Genomic DNA, 22624 nt, shown 5'->3' on the forward strand with positions numbered 1-22624 from the left:
TTCCCGCCTCTCCCGGGTGGATCGAGGTGGGATCACAACCTAATTTGGGGTACAATGCAGAATAAGACACAACAATTCAATAAAATACATAACAATTAGCTATTAAAAACAGAACACAAAGCGACACTGAAGTTCAAGGAGGTGGATTCGTATCTTATATAAAATCAGGAGGGTATGCTCTAGGATTCTAGGATTCTATGAACCCCTCCCAGAGCCACCCAAGGACTCGCAGAGAAGGCCATACCTCCTCATCCCCCTCCCCAACCCTTTTGCAAGCCCAAACGTCCCTTTACTCACCCATCGTGGAGTCCGGATGAGTAGTACGAAAGGCTGGAGCTGGGCGAGGCAGCCACCTGGAGCTTGGGGAAGCGCATTGGCACTGGAGGGCTGGAGGTTGGGGGGCCATGGGGGCCCCGCGGAGGCACTGGTGGGGCGACAAGGAGGCGGCATTCCTCTCTCACCTGGAAGAGACAGAACAGGGCATAAAGAGGGGTGGTCATCAGCTTTCCCGTAACCACCTAGAAGCCCACGTCCATTTTGCGGCCACCTTGCCAGATGCGGTGCACACAGTAGACTCAGTCTGGAGTCTGAAGGAAGAGCCCTGGCAGCATCAGAGTTCAAGAGCCACACGGAGGAGCAGAACCGTGTCCAGAGGAAGGTGACCAAGAGGGTCAAAGGCCTGGACTGAGGGAGCTGGAAGGGTTTAACTTGGAGAAGGGAGGACAGAGCAGGGACACAACGGCTGTTGATTTGAAGGGATGCTTTGTAGAGATGGAGCTTGTTTTTTGCTGCTTTGGAGAGCAGAACAAAGCAATGGGTTCAAATTTAATAGGAGTATAGATTGAGGGAAGTCATAGTGCCACTCTATTCTGCCCTTGGTAAGGCCTCACCTTGAATAATCCTGCGTCCAGTTCTGCAAACTACATATCACATAGAGCTTATGGGTTCTACTCATACTGACTGGGTCTGCAGTAGCCAACATCCCTTTTCAGTTTTCTTCAGTTAAACCCCTACACTCTCATCTGTCCCTGGCTTCCTCTCCACCATAAGCATATGAATGAGTAGACGAAAGTCTACATTAGTCTTTTTCCAGTTAGCAATAGCAATAGCAATTACATTTCATCCTGGAGAGAAGTGACCAGTGGGGTCCCACAGGGCTCTGTCCTGGGCCCAGTGTTATTCAACATCTTTATCAATGACCTGGATGACAGAATTGGGAGCATACTTATCAAATTTGCAGATGATACCAAATTAGGGGGAATAGCTAATACTCCAGAGGACAGGATCAAGATTCAAAATGACCTGAATAGACTAGAAAGCTGGGCCAAAGCTAACAAAATGAAATTCAACACGGAGAAATGTAAGGTATTGCACTTAGGGCAGAAAAATAAAATGCACAGATATAGGATGGGAGACACATTGCTGAATGAAAGTACATGTGAAAGAGATCTAGGAGTCCAAGTAGACCATAAGTTGAACATGAGTCAACAGTGTGATGCGGCGGCTAAAAAGGCCAATGCTATTTTAGGCTGCATCAATAGAAGTATAGTGTCTAGATCAAGGGAAGTCATAGTGCCACTCTATTCTGCTCTGGTCAGGCCCCACCTGGGATAATATTGTGTCCAGTTCTGGGCGCCACAATTCAGAAAGGACATTGAGAAACTGGAGCCATGTGTCCAAAGGAGGGCAACTAAAATGGTGAAGAGTCTGGAAACCATGAAGTCCTATGAGGAAGGACTTAGGGAGCTGGGGATGTTTAGCCTGGAGAAAAGAAGGTTAAGAGGTGATATGATAGCCCTGTTTAAATATTTGAAGGGATGTCATATTGAAGAGGGAGCAAGCTTGTTTTCTGCTGCTCCAGAGAACAGGACCCGGAACAATGGATGCAAGCTGCAGGAAAAGAGATTCCAGCTCAACATTAGGAGGAACTTCCTGAGAGTAAGGGCTGTTTGACAGTGGAATGCACTCCTTCCTCAGAGGGTGATGGAGTCTCCTTCCTTGGAGGTCTTTAAACAGAGGCTGGATGGCCATCTGTCAGGGATGCTTTGATTTGGATTTCCTGCATGGCAGAAGGGGGTTGGACTGGATCAGGGCCCTTGCGGTCTCTTCCAACTCTATGATTCTATGATTCTATGATTCTATGATTTCTATACCGCTTATCAGTGCACTTTAGGACTCAATTGGGCTCATTCCCACTTACATTTTAAACCGGTGTGCGATTCGCCTTCGCTCCATGTTGGTAAATTGATTCCAAAAGGTCCATCATTCCCACTATGAAAGCAGATCTTTTCATTATCCCCTTAGAATTGCTTCTTTTTTGGCATGATTGTTGTCCTTACTAGTTTGTGCTGCTTCAATATGTATGTCAATCATCTGTGACATAAGTGGCAGCCCAGGCAGCCTGGCTTGGGAACCATATATGTATATTTAAAATGAAATGATAGAAATGCAATTGATTTATTTTGCAACTACTTGCAGTCAGAGAGGCAAGTAGTTGCAGAACCAATGAATCACATCTTCTATCAATTTTACTTTTTAAAAATTGATAGAAGAATTAATTAATTGGTTTTGCAACTACTTGCTTCACTGATTGCAAGTGGTTCCAAAATCAATCAATCGAATCTTCTATCAATTTAACTTTTTTAAAAAAATCATATGCCCATCAGTCACATCGGAAGCACAAAGGCAGCCCCGGGGGGGGGGGGATGGTGGATCTCCCAAAAACTGGGGAGGGACGGTAAACACCCCTCTGCCATTCATCCCTCTGCTCCAGAATGATGCAATTCAGATCCGTTGTTCCCACTTGTTGAACATACTTCGGAATCAGTTCTTTTCACAAGAACTGCCAAAGAACGAGTGTCAGGAAAGAGCGGAGGGGGTTGCATTTGCCTCGCTTTATCACTACAGGAATCGATCAAATTTTGACAGGAACTGGTTTCAAATGGGAACAAGGACCATTTAAAACAATCAGCGATTCGCTTTAAATCATAGTGGGAACGAGCCCAAAAGTGGTACAATACCTCTATACATATTAACTCTTAAGCAAGTTCAGCTGCTTTATTCCCCCTCCTAAGATAGACCTCAAAGTCGCATGTGTGCATGAGTCCTGCCATCCTCACCTGCAAAGCGGGACACTTACCGCATCCGACTTGGGAGGGACGGGGGGTGGTGCGTCTCCTGGAGGGTCCTCCCTAAGCAGCCCAGGACGGCGCAGGGACCCCATGGGAGAGCCCAGGCCGGCGAAGGAAATGAGGTCCCTCGGGCCCACCTTGGGGTGGACACTCTCTGGCCACAGCGGCTGCCCACTGGGCTCTGCATAGTTCTGGTTGGCCCACAGCTCCTCGTAAGGCAGCTCCGGTGGCGTCCGGAACGTGGGCTCAGCCCAGTCGGGCGTCACATACTCCCGCTCAGGGTCCTCAGAGAAAAAGGTAGCATGCTCCTGGTTTCGGGAGGGAAGGACCAGCCGCTGGTGGCCCCTTCCGGCTCCTGAGTCCTGGCTGGTGCTCTCGGTGGAGGAGGAGGAGGAAGATGCGGCAGTGGTGGTGCTGGCACTGTAGAGGCAGAGGGAGAGGCACTGGAAGGAGTGTGCCAACTCGTCACGGGCGTAGCAGCCCTGGAGGCACAGCTGCACCCGCCGCGGGCTGGCGCACTCCTCAGAGAAGTCCGGCTTGGCCTCCCGCACAGCCTTGGAGTACTCATTGGGGTCAAAGCGCTCCTGGCAGAGGGTAGCACTCTCCCGCAACAGCTTCTCCAGGTGGGGGTCCCCGGCCCCAATGCCCCCTGGGCGCAGCATGCCCTCGGGGAGGAGGAAGCGGGGCATGTCGGTGAGGAGGAGCAAGTGGAAGGGCACCACTTCGCCTTTGCGCAAGGCGCAGCCGAGCACCACTGTCTTGGAGATGATGCTAACCAGCTTGTAGCAGTGGCCTTCTCGGATGGTGTGCAGGTCGTAGGGGTTGCGGGGTGGCCGGCTGGGCACAGTCACGTTGACCGGGAGGCGCACCTTCTCGATGATGCTGCGGACTGTGTGCTCACCCTCTTGCATCTGCAGCTCCAGCGGGGAGCGGGTGCTGAAGCGGCCCTTGCACTGGAAGGGTAAGCTGAGGCTCTCGTTTGTCCGGTGGTTCATGCAGATCAGGCATGGCATCTTGCCCTTCAGGGCTTTGCTGCCGCAGATGCTCCCGCTGATGCCAGTCATGCCACTGCTGCCTGTGCCAGTGCCGGTGCCAGGGACGCCCGCCTTGCCCAGCTTCCGAAGCAAAGTGTTGAAGCGGGACTTCTCCTTAGGGGTCTTGGCGCACAGGATCTCCGCTTGGCCCATGAGGGTCAGCTCGTCCCCTGCATGGAGGGTGAAGTTGTAAACCTCACTGTCCTCGCTGAACTCGCCTGAGACGACCTGCGGGGCAGAGAGGAAAAGGGGGGAATGAAGAAGGAGACCCTGGAAGGGATGGAGGGAGGGAAGGAAGGAAGGAAAGGAAGGAAGGAAGGAAGGAAGATCTCCGTCTGGGCATCGACAGGGGAAGCGTGTCCCTGTTGGTGCTCTTGGACATCTCAGCGGCTTTCGATACCATAGACCATGGTATCCTTCTGGAGCGCCTGGTAGAGGTGGGAATCAGGGGCACTGCGCTCCAGTGGTTCCGTTCCTACCTCTCTGGGAGGTTCCAGATGGTGCAGCTGGGAGACGTGTGCTCCGACAAGAGGGCCCTTATATCTGGGGTCCCTCAAGGAGCCATTCTGTCTCCCATGCTATTTAACATTTACATGAAACCGCTGGGAGAGATCATCCGGAGACATGGGGCGCGGGGTTATCAGTACGCTGATGACACCCAAATAATTTTCTCTATGTCTCCGACTGACGCAGTGACTGAGGATGGCGTCTCTCCTCTCGTGGCGTGCCTGGAGTCGGTAATGGGCTGGATGAGGGAAAACAGGCTCAGTTTGAATCCAGAGAAAACGGAGGTACTTGTGATAGGTTCCCCTGGTCCAGGAATGGCGGTGGTTCCACCTGTCCAGAACGAGATCACGCTTCCTGTAAAGGACTCCGTGCGCAGTCTGGGGGTGCTTCTTGACTCGTCGCTTCACCTTACAGCTCAGGTGAATGCGACGGTCAAGAGCGCCTGTTATCAGCTTCGGCTTATTCGCCAGCTGCGTCCATACCTGGCCCAGAGGGACCTTGAAACAATAGTACACGCTCTGGTAACCCCTCGATTGGATTTCTGCAATGCGCTCTACATGGGGCAACCCTTGTACCACACCCGGAAGCTACAGATGGTACAGAATATGGCAGCCAGACTGGTCACTGGTACTTCCAGGACCAGTCATATTACACCTGTGCTCAAAGATCTGCATTGGCTGCCTATTCGCTTCCGGGCGCAATACAAGGTGTTGGTTATAACCTATAAAGCCCTACATGGCTTGGGCCCAGGATACCTCAAGGACCGCCTCTCTCCATACATTCAGCCCCGCACCCTCAGGACATCTGGGCAGCAATTACTGAGGGTTCCAGGGGCGAGATTGGTCTCCACAACAAAGAGATCATACTCTATTGTCGCCCCGACCCTCTGGAACAAGCTGCCCATTGAGCTCCGCTCGGCCACCTCCCTGGCCCACTTTAGGAAGGAACTGAAGACCTTCCTATTCCAATCTGCATTCTCAATGTAATGGCAATTCCATCTTGCCCTCCGCTCCAACCCTTCCGGACAGTAAGGGTTGCTGGCTTAGGGGTTTTAATTGTTGATTTTAATATTAATGTATTGTATTGCACTGTTATTTTGTATTGCACTGTAGTTGTAATTGTATTGTTTTGAATTGTTGTTAACCGCCCTGATCTTAGGAAGGGCGGTATACAAATAAAAGTTTTATTTATTATTTATTTATTTAAGGAAGGAAGGAAGGAAAGGAAGAGAGGGAGTGAGGGAGGGAAGGAAGGAAAGAAAGGGAAGGGACGGATGCTGGGAGGGAGGGCAAGCTTGCAAGAGAAGAAAGAAAGGGAGGGAGGGAGGGAGGGAGAAAAGGAAAGGAAAGGAAAAGAGGGAGGGAGGGAGGTAGTGGCCATGCTGGATGGCCAGGGGATTCTGGGCATTGTAGTCTAATAAAGCCATTTTTCCAAAGGTCTGTTCAGTTCTGTTCCTACTGCGAGGACAGGGAGGACGACACAGGCCCAAGAATGGGGAAAGGGGCCCTATTTATTTTGGCAACCCTATTCAGAGAATCTGTCTGTCAAAGCAGACCTGATTCCACTGGGGTGAGGACCACCAGGAAACCAGGCGGAGGCACACAAGCTTTAAAATGTGCCCCCCACCCGCAGCCTTCCAAGTCCTGTCTCCAGCCCAGGCTTAAAGCACAGTCCATAAAGCCAGGATAGGTATCTTAAGGTCTGCATTTGTGCTCAACAGACTGCTGAGTCCAGGAGAAGAGCAAAGCATTAAGGACCAGAGAGAGTGAGACGGAGGATGGGACCAAGGCTGCAGGATGATCCCAGCTCTCCACTTCCTTCTCTCTCAGGCAGAAGCTTCTGGAAAGACCCCAAACCAAGGGCACCTTCCCGGCTTTAATGGCAGTATGAGATCCCAGCAAATGGACAATGAAATGGTGCTTTCAAGGCCTTAGACCACAGCTGTCCGGGTGCTCAGTTTAACAAGGTTTATTTTGCATGGAGCTAAGAGCATCTTTTTCGCCCTGGTCTATTTATCATGCCACAGTTTCAACAATCAGGCAGTTCATGGCACTGCAACCCAAAGTTTTTGTTTTAATTTTATTAGGAAGTTAGTGTGTTTTAGTCTAGCAATTCAGTCTGGCAAGGTTTACTTGACTTAACAATGCAAAGAGTCAGTGGCGTCACTAGGGTTGGCGTCACCTGGCGATGGTAACTCCCAGTGCCAGCTCCCACTGACTGCCCACAGAGTTCGAATCCTGGTCTGCTTGGCCACGGAAACCCACTGGGTGACCTTGGGCAAATCACACTCTCTCTGTTGTTCTGTGCTAATGGCATTACCCTTCTGAATAAGAGACCTCCAAGAGACTCATCCATATCCCTGCTCAGGTCTTGCAAAATCAGGGCAGCAGCCATGGCTTCCTTAGTGGAGGCAGCGACAAAGCTGCAGCCAAAGGGTCAGATTCTACATTTGGACCAGGAGAAGTGACTTAAAGTGTTGAGAACTGGGGCAGCTGGTCCTCCCCTTCCTTTGCAAACGCAGACCCACGCACACGCTCCCACTTTTTATTCCAGGGCTATTGCAGCGCAAGCGACCCACCGACCTTGACGCTGAAGGTGATGGCCTCCATGACGAAGACCCGGTCTGGGAAGATGCTGGCCACCTCCTCCACGCTGTTGAAGTACTGGACGGGCTCCCGGAGGTCCCGGTCTTGGTCCAGCAGCTTAAACTTCCCTGCAGGATTAGAACACAGGACACACCGCCTGAGGGTTTCATTCAAAGGAAAGACTGCATAGGGGAAAGTCAAGGAAGAAATGGCAAAGGCAGGTTTACAGATGCACATCAAGAAAACAAAACAAATGACAACAGATGCAATACATCCCTTTAAAGCAGATAATGACAAATGTACTGTGGCCGCATTCCCACTATGCTTCAAAGCAAATTGCCGATCAGGTTCTATGATCGTTTCCATTTGAAACCGGTTCTGATCCTACTGTGATCGGTTTCAATTGCCATGAAGCGAGGCAAATGCAACAAGGAGATCTGGTCACTCTGCCTGGAAGCCAAAATGACTCAACTGAGGCAATTGTACTTTGAAGAATTCAAAGATATAGCCGTGTTAGTCTGTAGAATCAGTACAGAGACTTCATCTCCATGCACCAAAACCAGTTTCCTATGCCTTTGCGCACTAACGACTATCGTTAAAACGGGTCCTGCAACTTCATCTCCATACACAAAAGATTTGTCATTTGGATTGACAGGCTCATATACCTATGGCATCTATATCCCTGTCTCTGGCTTCCACTCCAAAAAATGCATCTGCGGAAGTAGACTGAAGTCTAGGAAAGCTCATGCTGCCAATTTCTTTCTTCCAGTTAGTCTCAAAGGTGTTACAAGGTCTCTCTACGTACTCTGAAGAGATAATGAGAAATCAGGTCTCATTAGAAAAGATAAAGAGACTTGATAAGTGCCAGCATGGCATAGTGGTTTGAGCATTGGACTTGGACTCTGGGAGACCAGGGTTCGATTCCCTGCTTAGCCATGGAAACCCACCAGGTGATTCTGGGCAAGTCACACTCTCTTATCCTCAGGGGAAGGCAATGGCAAACCTCCCCTGAAGAAACCTGTCAAGAAAACCCCATGACAGGTTCACCTTAGGGCTGCCATAAGTCGGAAACAACTTGAAGGCACACAACAACAACAACAACAACAACAACAACAACAACAACAACAACGCCAGGGAGAGTTGAGAATCGTGGGCACTGTACTCCAGTGGTTCCGGTCCTACCTCTCGGGAATGTTCCAGATGGTGTCACTTGGGGACAGTTATTCGACCAAGAGGGAGCTCATGTCGGGTGTCCCTCAGGGCGCAATTCTGCCCCCAATGCTGTTCAGCATTTACATGAAGCCGCTGGGAGAGATCATCCGGAGACATGGGGCGGGTGTTATCTGATGACACCCAGATATATTTCTCTATGTCTCTCAGGAGTGACTAAGGATGGCATCTCTCCTCCGAATGCAGTAATGGACTGGATGAGGGAAAACAAACTCAAGTTGAATCCAGGTAAGACGGAGGTCGGAGGTACTAGTAATAGGGACTCCCAATCCAGGAATGGAGTTATGCCAACCAGTTCTGGACGGGGTCACACTTCCCCTGAAGGACTCTGTCCGCAGCTTGGGCTGCTCCTGGACTTGTCGCTTCAACTGACGGCTCAGGTGGATATGATGGTCAGGAGCACCTGCTCTCAGCTTCGGTTGATATGCCAGCTGTGCCCCTTCCTGGAGCCGAGAGACCTTGAAACAGTAATGCATGCGCTGGTCACCTCTCGGCTTGACTTCTGCACCGCTCTCTACATGGGGCTACCCTCACACCAAGTTCGGAAACTTCAATTGGTACAAAATATGGCAGCCAGGTTGGTCGTGGGCACATCCAGAACTGCCCATATTACACCCGTTTTAAAATCTCTCCACTGGCTGCTTATTAGTTTCTGGGCAAGGTACAAGGTGTTGTTTCTGACCTTTCAAGCCCTACATGGCCTGGGTCCAGACTACTTGTGGGAGCGCCTTCTTCCACATAATCCACCCCACACTTCGGTCCTCTGGGAAGGACCTGCTACAATCTAAGAAGACTAGACCTTCGGCAATGACCCAGCGTTCCTTTGCAGCAGTTACTCCCAGGCTCTGGATGCGATCCGTCAGATTACCACCTTGGAAGCCTTTAAAAGGCTATTGAGACGGATCTCTTCCGGCAGGCCTTCCTAGACTAGGTTAGATCCATTAGACTTGCCTCCCCCTCTACTGACACCTCTATTGCTACCGATACCAAAATTGTTTGATGCTATTCATTTCTTCCGCTAATCTGCCCAACATTTTGATGTATTTCTATTGGATAGTTTTTTATTTTTTTAATGCTTAATCTCTTTTTATGGGTTGATCACTGTTTTTATGATGGGGGAGGGTTGGGATTTGGGGGTTTTTAAATTGTAATTTTTAACTGTTTCATGTTTTATTTATAGTACTGTTGGAATCTGCTTTGATTCCTTTGTGAAAAAAATGGAATACAAATTATTATTATTATTATTATTATTATTATAGTATTATTAAGAAGAACAAGGTAGAAGGCTTGATGGCCATCTGTCAATCGGGGTGCTTTGATGGAGAGTTTCTGCATGGCAGAATGGGGTTGGACTGGATCAGGGTCCTTCTTGAGGTCTCTTCCAACTCTAGGATTCTAGGATCCTATGAAGGCATTAGGGAAAAAAGGAAGACCCTGTTCCAGATGGACAGACTCCGTCAATGAAGCCACCAACTCTGCAAGAGCTGAGCAGATAGGCTGAGAAGATGGCGACTTGGAGGTCCCTTGTTCACGGCGTCGGCGTAAGTCAAAGTCAACTTGGTGGCAATTGGCAGCAACACAATAATGCTGGGAAACCAAATGTAAAGATCTCCTTGGGGTTGAGGGACTGTGTCTCCTCCATGTGCACACATGTACACACACAACCATGTTACCCCATGCGCCCCGCTCCTTTCTGTTATAAAACTTGATATCTAATCTATATACTTTGAAAGTATATACATGGCTAAGGCATGTAGCCCATTGCAGACAGGGTGATCAGACGTCCTCCTTTTCCAAGACATGTCCTCCATTTCAGCCTTCTGTCCAGGAGAAATTCCAAAACATCCTCCATTTGGAGCATGCATTTACATGCCTATGAGTGTTTTTAGCTCTTGCTTGGTCATATCCTCCATTTTCCTTGAATGTCCTACATTTTCAGGTGCCTTGTCCAACTTTGCGGTGAGGACATCTGGTCACCCTGAGTGCAGAGGAAGCCGCCAAGCCATACAACGAAATCCAGAGACATTTGCATTGATTGTCTGACCATTCCTCCTCTGGAAAATCCACTTGAATCCCAAACTCTGCCTTAGGATTGGTTTCACACTATAACTACTGTATGCCCACTTGGCCACTTCCAGTTTGGGCTTGCTTGAGGTCAGGCAGACGCTCTGTCCGTATCTCTCTTGACCCTCATCATCGCCAGCCACACCGCGATCCTCAGGCAGTTTTCTGAGCCACTTTTATTTCAAGGTATCCCACAAAATCCCATGGGGGATTTTGGAACCAAACTCCAAAGGATATAAAGGGCTCACTGCAATGATGATGATGACGACGACGACAATAATAATAATAATAATAATAACCCCATTCTGTATAATGGGTCTAGGGCATTCATGGATTTTGATACCCATGGAGAATCCTGGAAATAAAGCCCAAAGGAGACCAAGGGCCCACTGCAATGATGATGATGATGATGATGACGATGCTGACGATGATATATAATGGGTCTTGGGCACTCATGGATTTCGTTATCCACGGGGGTCTTGGAACCAAATCCTAAAGGAGATCAAGGGCCCCCACTGTACAAGCAAAACACATAGACTAAATATAGACAATAAAATGTTTATAATGGCACTGAGCAATCCAGAGAATTAAAACCATTTAAAGCACCTCTATTTGAAATTCAACACGGAGAAATGTAAGGTACTGCACTTAGGGCGGAAAAATGAATTGCACAGATATAGGATTATGGGGGACACCTGGCTGAACGAGAGCCTCATCCGTGTGAAAGGGATCTAGGAGTCCAAGTAGACCACAAGCTGAACATGAGTGAACAGTGCGATGCGGCAGCTAACAAGGTGAATGCGATTTTAGGCTGCATCAATAAAAGTATAGTGTCTAGATCAAGAGAAGTCATAGTGCCACTCTATTCTGCTCTGGTCAGGCCCCACCTGGAATAATCCTGTGTCTAGTTCTGGGCACCACAATTCAAAAAGGACATTGAGAAACTGGAGCCATGTGTCCAAAGGAGTGCGACTAAAATGGTGAAAGGTCTGGAAACCTTGCCCTATGAGGAAGGACTCAGGGAGATGCTGGGGATGTTTAGCCTGGAGAAGAGAAGGTTAAGAGGTGACATGATAGCCCTGATTAAATATCTGATGGGATGTCACATTCAGGAGGGAGCAAGCTTGTTTTCTGCTGCTCCAGAGAACAGGACCCGGAACAATGGATGCAAGCTGCGGGAAAAGAGATTCCAGCTCAACATTAGGAGGAACTTCCTGAGAGTAAGGGCTGTTCGACTGTGGAACACACTCCATCCTCGGAGATTTTGGTGGAGTCTCCTTCTTTGGAGGTCTTTAAGCAGAGGCTGGATGGCCATCTGTCAATGGGGATGCTTGGACTGTGAGTTCCTGCATGGCAGAATGGGGTTGGACTCGATGGGTCTTGTGGTCTCTTTATGATTTTATGATTCTAAAAGCAAATGCTGGAAATAGTCAACCATCATGACGTGGATCCGTCTTACACAGCTTTGGTCAAATTCCCTTTTTAAAGTACAAAAATCTAACTGAGGATCTGTCTGTTTCAGCATCATGGAAAAGTTACTTATTTCGACTGCAGCCCCCAGAATCCCCCAAAACAACAGGCCATGAGATAGTGCAGCAACTCAAACCTGTTTGGGCAGGCTAGCCTCCCGCCCAAAAAGGCTTTCGCATGCAGCTCAGGAGAGCAGGGCCTGGTTATCTATGGCTTATGGAGAGGAAAAGATACTTGGCACATGCTCAGAGGCACAGCTGACAATTCCACCTCTGAGAACAAGGCAGCTGCAAGTTGAAAACAAATCATGTCCAGGGCAAGATATGTGTATATCTTATTTCTCCTTTTAAACAGATGTGTGTCTTAACTGATGCTGGTTAATTGGTGTTGTTTGTTAATTGTTGTTGTTCCTTGCCTCGATCCATGGGGAGAGATGGGTAAGAGATTATGATGATGATGACGACGACAACAATGATGGAATCACATTGGCAGTAGAGATGGGACAGATGCTGCCCAGCCTCCCATTGGGGTCCCCAGTCATCAAAGAGAGACAAACGGAGACACCCCCAGGACAAAAGGCGGCCAAGTGGAGGGGTCAGTGGCTGCCCAATCGATCAGGCCAGGCTCCAAGGCCTTGCTGCTGACCACTGGAGAGGAAGGGAGCAGCTGGATGGACGGATGTGGCTGTGGCTTAATGGCCTTCCTGAGCCGCCTGCCCCCTGAAGCCCCCCCAACAGCCCTCTCTGCATGCTGGGGGTTTCTAGGGCACTACTGGAAGCCACCTTGGAAAGAGTTCTATTAAGACCAGGCACATCCTCTTTTTCCAGGGCATGTCCTACATTTCAGTCTTCTGCCCAGGAGGGATTTCAGAATGTCCTCCATTTGGAGAACAACTAAGAAGCACTAGTTTATATTTATAAGAGTGTTTTAAAGCTTTTGTTTTGTAATCATAGATAGAAACATAGAGTTGGAATAGACCTCCAAGGGACATCCAGTCCAGCCCCATTCTGCCATGCAGGAACTCTCAATCAAAGCATCCCCATTGACAGATGGCCATCCAGCCTCTGCTTAAAGACAGCCTCCAAGGAAGGAGACTCCACCAAAATCTCCAAAGGAGAGTCTTCCACCATTGAACAGCTCTTCCTGTCCAGAGGTTCCTCCTAATGTTGAGGTGGAATCTCTTTTCCTGTAGTTTGCATTCATTGTTCTGGGTCCTAGTCTCTGGAGCAGCAGAAAACAAACTTGCTCCCTCCTCAATGTGGCTTCCCTTCAAATATTTAAACAGGGCTCTCATATCACCTCTTCACCTTCTCTTCTCCAGGCTAAACATCCCCAGTTCCCTGAGTCTTTCCTCATAGGGCTTCATGGTTTCCAGACCATCATTTTGGTCCTCCTCCCCTGGACACCCTCCAGCCTGTCCACACAAACTTTTTAAATTATGGTGCCCAGAACTTCTCTGTCCACCCATCCTTCACCCACCCACCTTTTTCCTTCCTTCCTTCCTTCCTTCCTTCCTTCCTTCCTTCCTTCCTGCCCACCCCAGCTGTGACAGCCTCCTTTTGCAAACACCCCCCAAGTTCTGCCCCTCTTTTGCTGGGCAACATCTTCTCCTCCATCTGCAGCCAACAAGGAGACCAAATAGAGGCTGGGCAGTCAGAGGCAGATGGTGCAGCCAAAGAAATGAGAGCAAGAGAGATGACATGGGAGGGGGGTTTCTGAGAAAGCCCTGAGACCCCTCCTGCCAACCAATCCGCCTGTGGTCCTGGAAGCAGCTGTGGCCCTCTTTGGCTTTCCCCTGGGAAAAGGAGAGGTGGGCATGAAGGGGCTGCAATGGTGGGGAGGGGGAGGCATTGGTGCGCCAGCTGGGCAGAGGGGCAAGGGGGCCGGGGGTCTCCTGGCACATCCTCTGCCCCTTCCCTCCATCTCTCGGTGCCAGCCGATGCCCAGGTGTCAGGACAAGCTGTTGTCTTCACAAGGTTTGCATTCCTTGTGCGTACGTTGATATGTCTGGTTGTCCCCCCAAAAGAGCTGCTTGGGATCAGACTAGAGGTACAAAGGCCCAAGGGAATAAATTCAAGGCGGGGGGGGGCATATGTGTTTTCTTTCTGTGTTCTTTTTAAAAGGCTTTTCTTCCTAGAAAAACTGGTAATATTAGAATGAGGAATATTTAAGAAGGAAGACTATTTAAGACTGGGATTGCATCCTAACTGCAAAAATAATCCAGTTTGACACCACTTTAACTTCATTCTAACTTCATTTTAGAATGAAGAATATTTAAGACTGGGACTGTATCGGCATGGAGTTGTCTTAAAGGCACACAACAACGTCAACAACTGCTGCCTTTGGTACTGGAGATGCCTCTGGGTTGCCATCTGGTCCAATAGGGATCAATGGCCCCATTTTCCTCCAAGGATCTATCCAGCCCCAATCAGCAGTCTCTATATCTAGCAATGTAATCAATCGCCAAAATGCATAAAGTGAATTTCAACAGGGAGAAATATAAGGAACTACACTTAGACAGCAAACAATCAAACACAGAGATATAGCATGCAGGACACCTGGCTTGACAACAGTGAAAGGGATCTAGACTATAAATGGAACATGAGTCAACAGTGTGATGCAGTATCTAAAAAGGCTAATGCGATTTTAGTCTGCATCAATAGAAGTATGGTCTCTAGATCAAGGGAAGTAATAGTGCCACTATATTCTGCTCTGGTCAGGCCCCACCTGGAATACTATGTCCAGTTCTGGGCTCATAATTCAAAAAGAACATTGAGATCCTGGTGCCATGTGTCCAAAGGAGGGCAACCAAAATGGTGAAGGGCCTGGAAACCATGTCCTATGAGGAACGCCTTAGGGAGCTGGGTATGTTTAGCCTGGAGAAGAGATGGTTAAGAGCCCTATTTAAGCATTTGAAGGGGTGTCTCATTGAAGATGGAGCAAACTTGTTTTCTGCTGCTCCAGAGATTCAGACACGAAGCAATGGATTCAAACTACAGGAAAAGAGATTCCAGCTCATCCTTAGGAGGAACTTATTAGCAGAGAGCCATCCAACAGTGGAAGACGCTTCCTCAGAGAGTGGCGGAGCCTCCTTCTCTGGAGGTGTTTGAACAGAGGCTGGATGGCTGTCTCTCACAGAAAGCGGTGTCTTGCTGTATGGCAGAATGGGGTTGGACCTGATAGCCCTTGGGGCCTCTTCCAACTCCAGGGTTCTCTGGTTTTGTGGCAGGGAGTTCCACAGCTGGGAGACGGGGTGAGGCCTCTCATCTGCCCATCCGTGTTGTGCTCCAGAAGCTAGCCTTCCTCTCCTTCCATGTCCAGCCAAGGTTGCTGACCACCCTCTGGCCACCTTCTCCCCGGCCAGTGGGTCTGGGCCAGCCGTGGTTAACACCAGGCTCCCTCCCCTCCTGCTGCCCATCTCTTTCCCCCAGGAGCAGCGATTAGCCGCCTGGCTGCCCTCCTCCCATGATTTATTCATCCTTGCACATCATAACCAAAGATGGGAAGCACTTAGCGCACTCATTAAAGGCCAGGGATGAGCTCAGCCCTCCCGCTTGATTCCCTCGGCCCCCTTCCGCCATCTGCCCAGCAGATCCCACTGCCTCCCAGCATGGCGCCATGGCTTCCCCTTCTCTTTCCCAGACCCCCAACCCTTCGCTGACCTTTCACTCCATCCGGCCTCTTTGCAAGTGCTGGCCGAAAGGTAGCAGAGGTGTTCTGGATCTGGCACTCGCTCTGGGGCACAACAGTCCTGCAGGGAAGGACACTGGTATCCTGCTTCTGTACTGACAAAAGAAACATCAGCCCATGCTGAGGCTGCTTCCAGGAGTGGAGCATGAGAACCAAACCCTGCAGCAGCGGAAAACAAGTTTGCTCCATCCTCAATGTGACACTCCTTCAAATACTTAAACAGGGCTCTCATGTCACCTCTTAATCGTCTCTTCTCCAGGCTAAACATCCCCAGCTCCCTCAGTCTCTCCTCATAAGCCATGGTCTCCAGGCCCTTCACCATTTTATTTACCCTCCTCTGGACACATTCCAGTTTCTGGAGGACCAAAGTTTGGGAACCACTGATCCAGAACCATGAACCCAACCACAAGCCATGGCCCTGTGGCTGTGATCCTGCTGCTGCCCCCTGCTTACCTGCTCTCCCCTTCTTTCCTTCCTTCCTTCCTTCTTACCTGGATATTGGAGAGGGATGTCAATCTTTGGCCCAATGACGTAGTGTCCTTCTTCCAGGCTGTGAGCAGTCACTGTGGTCCACTGGCGGCAAGAGTGGATGAGGAGCACGTCCTGGTCGCCAAAGCCTTCCACGTATTCGCCTAAGAGGACCAGGGGGAGAGGACAGTGTGAGAGCCTGATGTAGCCCCCCAGAGACAGTCCCAGAGCCCCCAAATATCTCTCTATCTGCCCTGCAGCCCCTCGGCAGAAGAAGGCAGCCGTCTTCAGCTTTGATCCAGAGGATTCTGAAAGCCATCCTGAGCGTTTTTGCTAAGTGCTCAGGACAAATAAAGATAAAGATGAAACCCAAGAGACTCTCTGTCCCTCTCTTTCTCAATAGCACACAGGAGTTTATCACACTGGGCTAATTTCGGCATTAAAGAGAGATTAAAGTACACTTAAAGCATCCCGTAAATAAAGCGAAAATGCAGAGTAATTGCCTGAATGATTATCACACGCAATTGTGCAAATAAAGTACTATTGGAAATGCACTGTCACTGAAATCTCAAAAGTGAAAGGATGCGCATTAATGCTTCTTTGTGACCACTTTAATGGCGGGTTTTGTGCAATGTCATGTGAAATTGTTTCACGTAATCACGCGATTTCTCCAGGATGTTCATGGGATAAACTCCCGATCTCCTTCGTGTGATAAACTCCACAGAGAGGAAAACCCATCATCCACAACTAGCAACATCTGGGTCACCTGGGCACAGGCCTTTCCCATTACTCTCAAAGATACTGGATGGAATCTGGATTGCAATTCAGTTATTTTCTGTGTTTTTCCCCCTTTCCCAATCTGAGGATGCATCTACACTGGAGAAATCATGCACTTTGGCACCATTTTAAGTGTTACAGCTCCATCCTATGGAATCCTGGGATTTGTAGTTTAGCCTTCTCTGCCCAAGAGTGCTGCCTCACAAAACTACAAATCCCAGGATTCTGTAGCATGGAGCCATCACAGATCACATCTGCACTGCAGAATGAATTCAGTTTTGACATCAGTTTAACTGCTCTGGCTCAATGCTGTGGAATTCTAGGATTTATAGTTTTGTAAGATTTAGCCTTCTATGTCAGGCAGCTCCGGTGCCGCAACAAACTGCAAATCCCAGGATTTCACAGAATGGATCCATGGCAGTTAAAGCATTAAATCTGCAGTGCAGATTAGACCACAGTTAAAGTGGTGTCAGACTGCAATATTTCTACAGTGCCGATGCATCTCTAAAAACCAGTGTGGTGCAGTGGTTTGAATGTTAGACTATGATTCTGGAAACCCGGGTTCGAATCCCCACTCAGCCATACAAACCCACTGGGTGACCTTGCACAAGTCATACTCTCTCAGCCTCAGAGGATGGCAATAGCAACACACACACACCCCTGAAGAAACCTACCAAGAAAACCCCATGATAGGGATGTCTTAAATCAGAAATGACTTGAAGGCACACAACAGAGACGCAGCCTAAGAGACACCAAGCATTTCCAGTGCCAGTTTCCAGTGGGTTTGGTTTATCTGTGCCAGGTCCAAATACTAAAGGTACCATCCAAGCTGGTGAACCCCATCCCCAAAATAAGTTTACAGCACTCTGGATAACTAAGGTTCAGGCTAAAATCCGGAGCAGGCTCACCAGCCCTATGGAGGCAGAGGCCAGGGGACACCATGGGCTTTGCAACCGTTGCTTGCAGATGATACAAGACGCACCGTGAGCCGCTTGGCAAAACAAGTGTCCAAAGCAAGAGCAGGGTGACCAAAGGCCCTAACCACAAAGGAGGGCAAGACAATGCCAAATGTAGGACATGGCCAACACTCATATAAATGTAAATGCATGCTTCTTAATCCTGCTCAAAATGGAGGACGTTTTGAAATTCCTCCTGGACAGAAGGTTGAAATGTAGGGTATGTCTTGGAAAAGGAGGATCATAGAATCATAGCATCCTAGAGTTGGAAGAGACCCTCAAGGGCCCTGATCCAGTCCAAGCCCCTTCCACCATGCAGGGACTCTCAATCAAAGCGTCCCCATTGCCAGATGGCCACCCAGCCTCTGTCTAAAAACCTCCAAGGAAGGAGACTCCATCACTTTCCAAGGAAGTGTCTTCCCCTGTCAAACAGCTTACTGTCAGGTTGTTCCTCCTAATGTTGAGGGGAATCTCTTTTCCTGTAGCTTTTGCCTGATAAAGAAACCAGTGGAGTTTCAAAAGCTTGCAACATGTATAATGTACATTTTGGTTGGCCTCATAAAGTTGCCAACTTTATGAGGCCATGTCTTGTGGATCGTGGATGATACAGTGGATCCTTGTCATCCACTGAGCTTTGGTTCCAGGACCCACCGTGGATACAAAAATCCATGGACGCTCAAGTCCCATTAAATATAATGGCATAGCAAAATGGTGTCCCTTATATAAAATAGAAAACCATGGTTTGCTATTTGGAATTTATACTTTTTAAAAAACATTATTAAGCTGTGGATGCTCAAATCCATGGATAAGAAGGGCTGACTGTGCTGTACTTTGCTATGTGGCCAATATGGATACGATTTCGGCCCTGTTACCTTGCATTACCTAAGGATGCTCAAGCACCTGTGGCTGATTCAGGCACACCTGAGGAACTGGACTGCAGTCCACAAAAGTTCACATCCAAATATGCTAGACCTGAACGGCTTTTCAGTATTTTAAATTGCATGCTTTAAGGGGCTTTAAATGTTCTTGATAGTTTAGTTCCATGTTAATGTTGACCTTTTGCACATTTGAACTGTACTGCAGTTGTGGAATGGGGAAAATCTTCCTCTGTACAATCATCTTGAAGATGCTTATATGACTCTCAGCTTCTTTTCCTTTCTGGCGAATGAAGGCATTCAGCCTCAATCCGCCTGGCAGCACGTTGACATTATGCCTTGTTGGCATCAAAAGCCCAAGGCCAGTTTGGCAACTTGGCAAAGCAGGACTGAAAGATGGCGGGCGAGGGTCTGCAAGGGGCAGAGGAGCCCCTCTCGCCCTCCCTCCCTGGAAAGGCCTTTCCAAGCAGCGTAGCCCATCCTCCCCTCGCATCCCTCAGCTGAGCCCAATGGAGCAGCAATGCCAGCCGGCCATCCTCCTTCCTGGCTGCCAAGAGAGACAGGTTGCCCTGGAAACGGCCCTTTGTTCGTGCTCAGTGGCCAGGGCTGCGAGCCCAAAAGGGCCTGTCTGGAAGAGCGGCTCTATTGAGGCCGAATCTGAGCCTGCTGGGCTGGGCGGGCGAGAGGGAGGTGGGCATGGCGGTGGGCACAGAGCCCAGCATCCCAAGGCTGGGGAAGGAGGAGGGATGCCAGGGTGAGGACCAAAGAAGGTGCCTCTCCCTTGAATGGTTTGTAGGGTGCAGCAGGGGTGGCGTTTCCTTCCCTGGCTGCACTTGTTGAGATGCCCTCTTCTGCCCAAGTGGTCAAGGGAGGAGATCTCTCCACTGAGTTTCCATCTGACAACCCAAGGAAGGGCCGGCTGACTGGTCTGGGTGAAGATGGCACCTGCAAAGACCCTCTGTCCACAAATACACCTTGGCACTTGCATGGCTAAGCGGATTGCCCCTGCCCTGGAAAAGGAGAAAGGCATTTGGTGCCAACACTCACAATGCAACTTAGGCCTCATTCCCACTATGTTTTAAACCGGTTTGCAAATCAGTTTAAATGACCATGGTTCACACTTGAACCAAATCATTGAAGCGATTCGGAGAGGGGGACCATGTGCTGGACCCATTTAACCTGCGTCTTTTTGGCGCTGTTTTCCCCCCCACAACTATTTTGATAAATTGGTTCCATGCAAGTGTGAACCAGACATGGATTGGAATTGATTTCCAGAATTGATTTGAAGAATCGAATTCACAAATCGATTCAGAGTCAGTGTGAACAAGGTGCGGATCAGAATTGATTTACCATGCTGTGATAAGGAGTCGCCGGGTGGAGAAGCAGAAATGAACAACCTGTGTCTGCCCACCCTTCGACCCTCCTACAGAAGGACGCAAGTGCCCTTGCAGCAATGGACAGAGGGGGAAATCCCACTGAAAACGCTTCCAATTGAACCGATTTATTTGCCAATGGGTTATTTAGAAAGATTCCTGCAGGAAACAGTTTAAATTGAGTCGATTCATTCGTCAATGTGAACCATAAGTGGGTAATTTTATTTTATTTCACAGCAGCAAATACGATCGGGGCAAATGTCGTGTGAGCCACGCTCCGCTGCCGAACCAATCCATCGATCCATCAATTCGGATCGCAAAGCAATTTTTTTGTATGTGGGAATGAGGCCCTGGAATCCTAGAAACCCCCCCCCCGCAAGAGTCATCCACTCCAACTCCATTTGCCCTGCAGGAACTCACAATCAAAGCACTCCCTGGGACAGAGAAGGCCACCCAGCCTCTGTTTGAAAGCCTCCAAAGAACTTGGTGCTCCAACACACACAGACACACACCTTCTCCAAGCCATGCAGACAAGGAGGGAACCTTTCCAATGGCAATCCCTCTCTCAAGAAACTTGCCAAGAAAACCCCATGATAGGCTTGCCTTGGGGTTGCCATACGCCAGAAAATACTTGGAGGCACAGAAGGAGGAGAAGGAGAAGGGTAGCACCATTGAATCAACGGAGTTTGCTTGCAGGTGGACTTGGCATTCAGCAGCTGAGCCTGGGGATCTGTTCAACTTGGGCCTCATTTGTATTCCAGATCCACTCTGAATCTCCTGGGGGCACTCTTTTGGAAAGCCAATCTTTCCAAAGGAATCTGGGGTAGGTCTGAGGCAAGCCACCTTCTCTCAAGGTTGAGAAAATAACATTTGTGTACGGATGGGGATGCATTTTCAACCAACTGATTTGGGCTGTACAGAACCAAACGGTGCATGTCTGCACATCCTAGACAATCTGAAACCATTCTCAAACTGGTCTGGCAGCCTGCCAAATACACACAGATGCCCATGCAGAGGGCAGCTTTGGGAGAGTTCTTCTCCCCTTGTGAAGATGACTTGGGCATCCTGAGCATGAGGATGCACATGGATGCCATAGCAGGCTCACCCTCTTTGGCTTTGCAGCCTTTCTGACACACACTCCGGCATCCGAAAAAACCCTCCTCTCGCTGCCTCTTTCCTGGCAGCCCCATTGTGTGAGCCTGAAATGCCAGCAGAGCCCCTTGGCAACCGTTCCTTTTCATCGCCAGAGCCCTGAAGGAAAGACGAGGGGAAAGATGGCATTGCTGCAGGGCCAGATTCAGGGGCCTCCTTGGTACCCTCCCTCCAAAACAGGGTGTGCAAACTCCTCCTTTGCCCAACAAAGCCAGAGATGCCCATCAGACACCTCATCTGACCTAAATTATTTGAAAATCTGTGCCAAAGCCACTCCGCGGCGTCTGCAACACATAAATATCTGCAGGCAAAGTTGTGCAACCCTTTGACTGAATACCAACATAGCATGACGCATGTGGCTCAATGGTCAAGGCACATGGCTGCCAAACTGCAGAGGCTCTTGGGGTCCCTTGGCCTGATCTGGATGGGACCCTCTTGAGACCACCTAAACTGAACTAAGATGCTGATCTGAGCCCCCTCCTTTTCCCCTAGAAACACCGTAGGAAGTAACTTTCGTGTACTTTCCGCCTCTGACGCCACAGAGAATTACACTTTGTTACGTGGAGAAAGGGCTAGCTGTGCTGCCCAGATAATGGGCAAGGCCCCATCATCATACCAAACCTTTGTAAAAGCAATGCATGTGCTCTGTGCACATTCAAACGCTATTTTCTATAGATTAATGTGCTGTAGTGGTTTGAAAATACTGGACTCTGTTTCTGGAGAGCAGGGTTCGAATCCCTCTGGGGGACCTTTGGCAAGTCATAGTGAGAAAGCATTTGCCCAAGGTCACTCAGAGGGATTTGAACCCTGCTCTCCAGAAACAGAGTCCAGCTTCAGATGATGGCAAACTCCTCCACTGAAGATGCTTGCCAAGAAAACCCCAGGATAGGTTCACCTTAGGATCCCCATAAGTCAGAAAGAATCGAAGGCGCACAACACAGAATCATACAATAACAGAATCATAGAGATGGAAGAGACCCCAAAAAGGGCCATCCAGTCCAACCCCATTCTGCCATACAGGAACTCTCGGTCAAAGCATCCCCATTGACAGATGGCCATCCAGCCTCTATTTCCAAACCTCCAAAGAAGGAGACTCCACCACTCTCAGGAGCAATGTATTCCACTGCTGAAGAGCCCTTACTGTCAGGAGGTTCCTCCTAATGTTGAGCTGGAATCTCTTTTCCTGGACCTTGCATCCATTCTTCTGGGTCCTGTTCTCTGGAGCAGCAGAAAACAAGCTTGCTCCATCCTCAATGTGACACCCCTTCAAAGACTTAAACAGGGCTATCATATCAACAACAGCAAAACAACA

At 49.1% G+C, this 22624-nt stretch overlaps 1 protein-coding gene across 1 annotated transcript in view; it reads right to left on the bottom strand.

The window, feature by feature from the left end:
• The window catches only part of GAREM2 (GRB2 associated regulator of MAPK1 subtype 2), a 32094-nt gene that overhangs the window by 6486 nt on the left and 2984 nt on the right, over nt 1-22624 (bottom strand). The window contains exons 2-5 of the mRNA XM_042446250.1: nt 16203-16343; nt 7255-7385; nt 3140-4393; nt 298-461 (exon numbers count right to left, since the gene is read on the bottom strand). Of these exons, the coding sequence (XP_042302184.1) occupies nt 298-461; nt 3140-4393; nt 7255-7385; nt 16203-16343 (1690 nt within the window). The remainder of the gene's footprint in view (nt 1-297; nt 462-3139; nt 4394-7254; nt 7386-16202; nt 16344-22624) is intronic.

Source organism: Sceloporus undulatus, chromosome 1, assembly GCF_019175285.1.
Source record: "Sceloporus undulatus isolate JIND9_A2432 ecotype Alabama chromosome 1, SceUnd_v1.1, whole genome shotgun sequence".
Taxonomy (NCBI): domain Eukaryota; kingdom Metazoa; phylum Chordata; class Lepidosauria; order Squamata; family Phrynosomatidae; genus Sceloporus; species Sceloporus undulatus.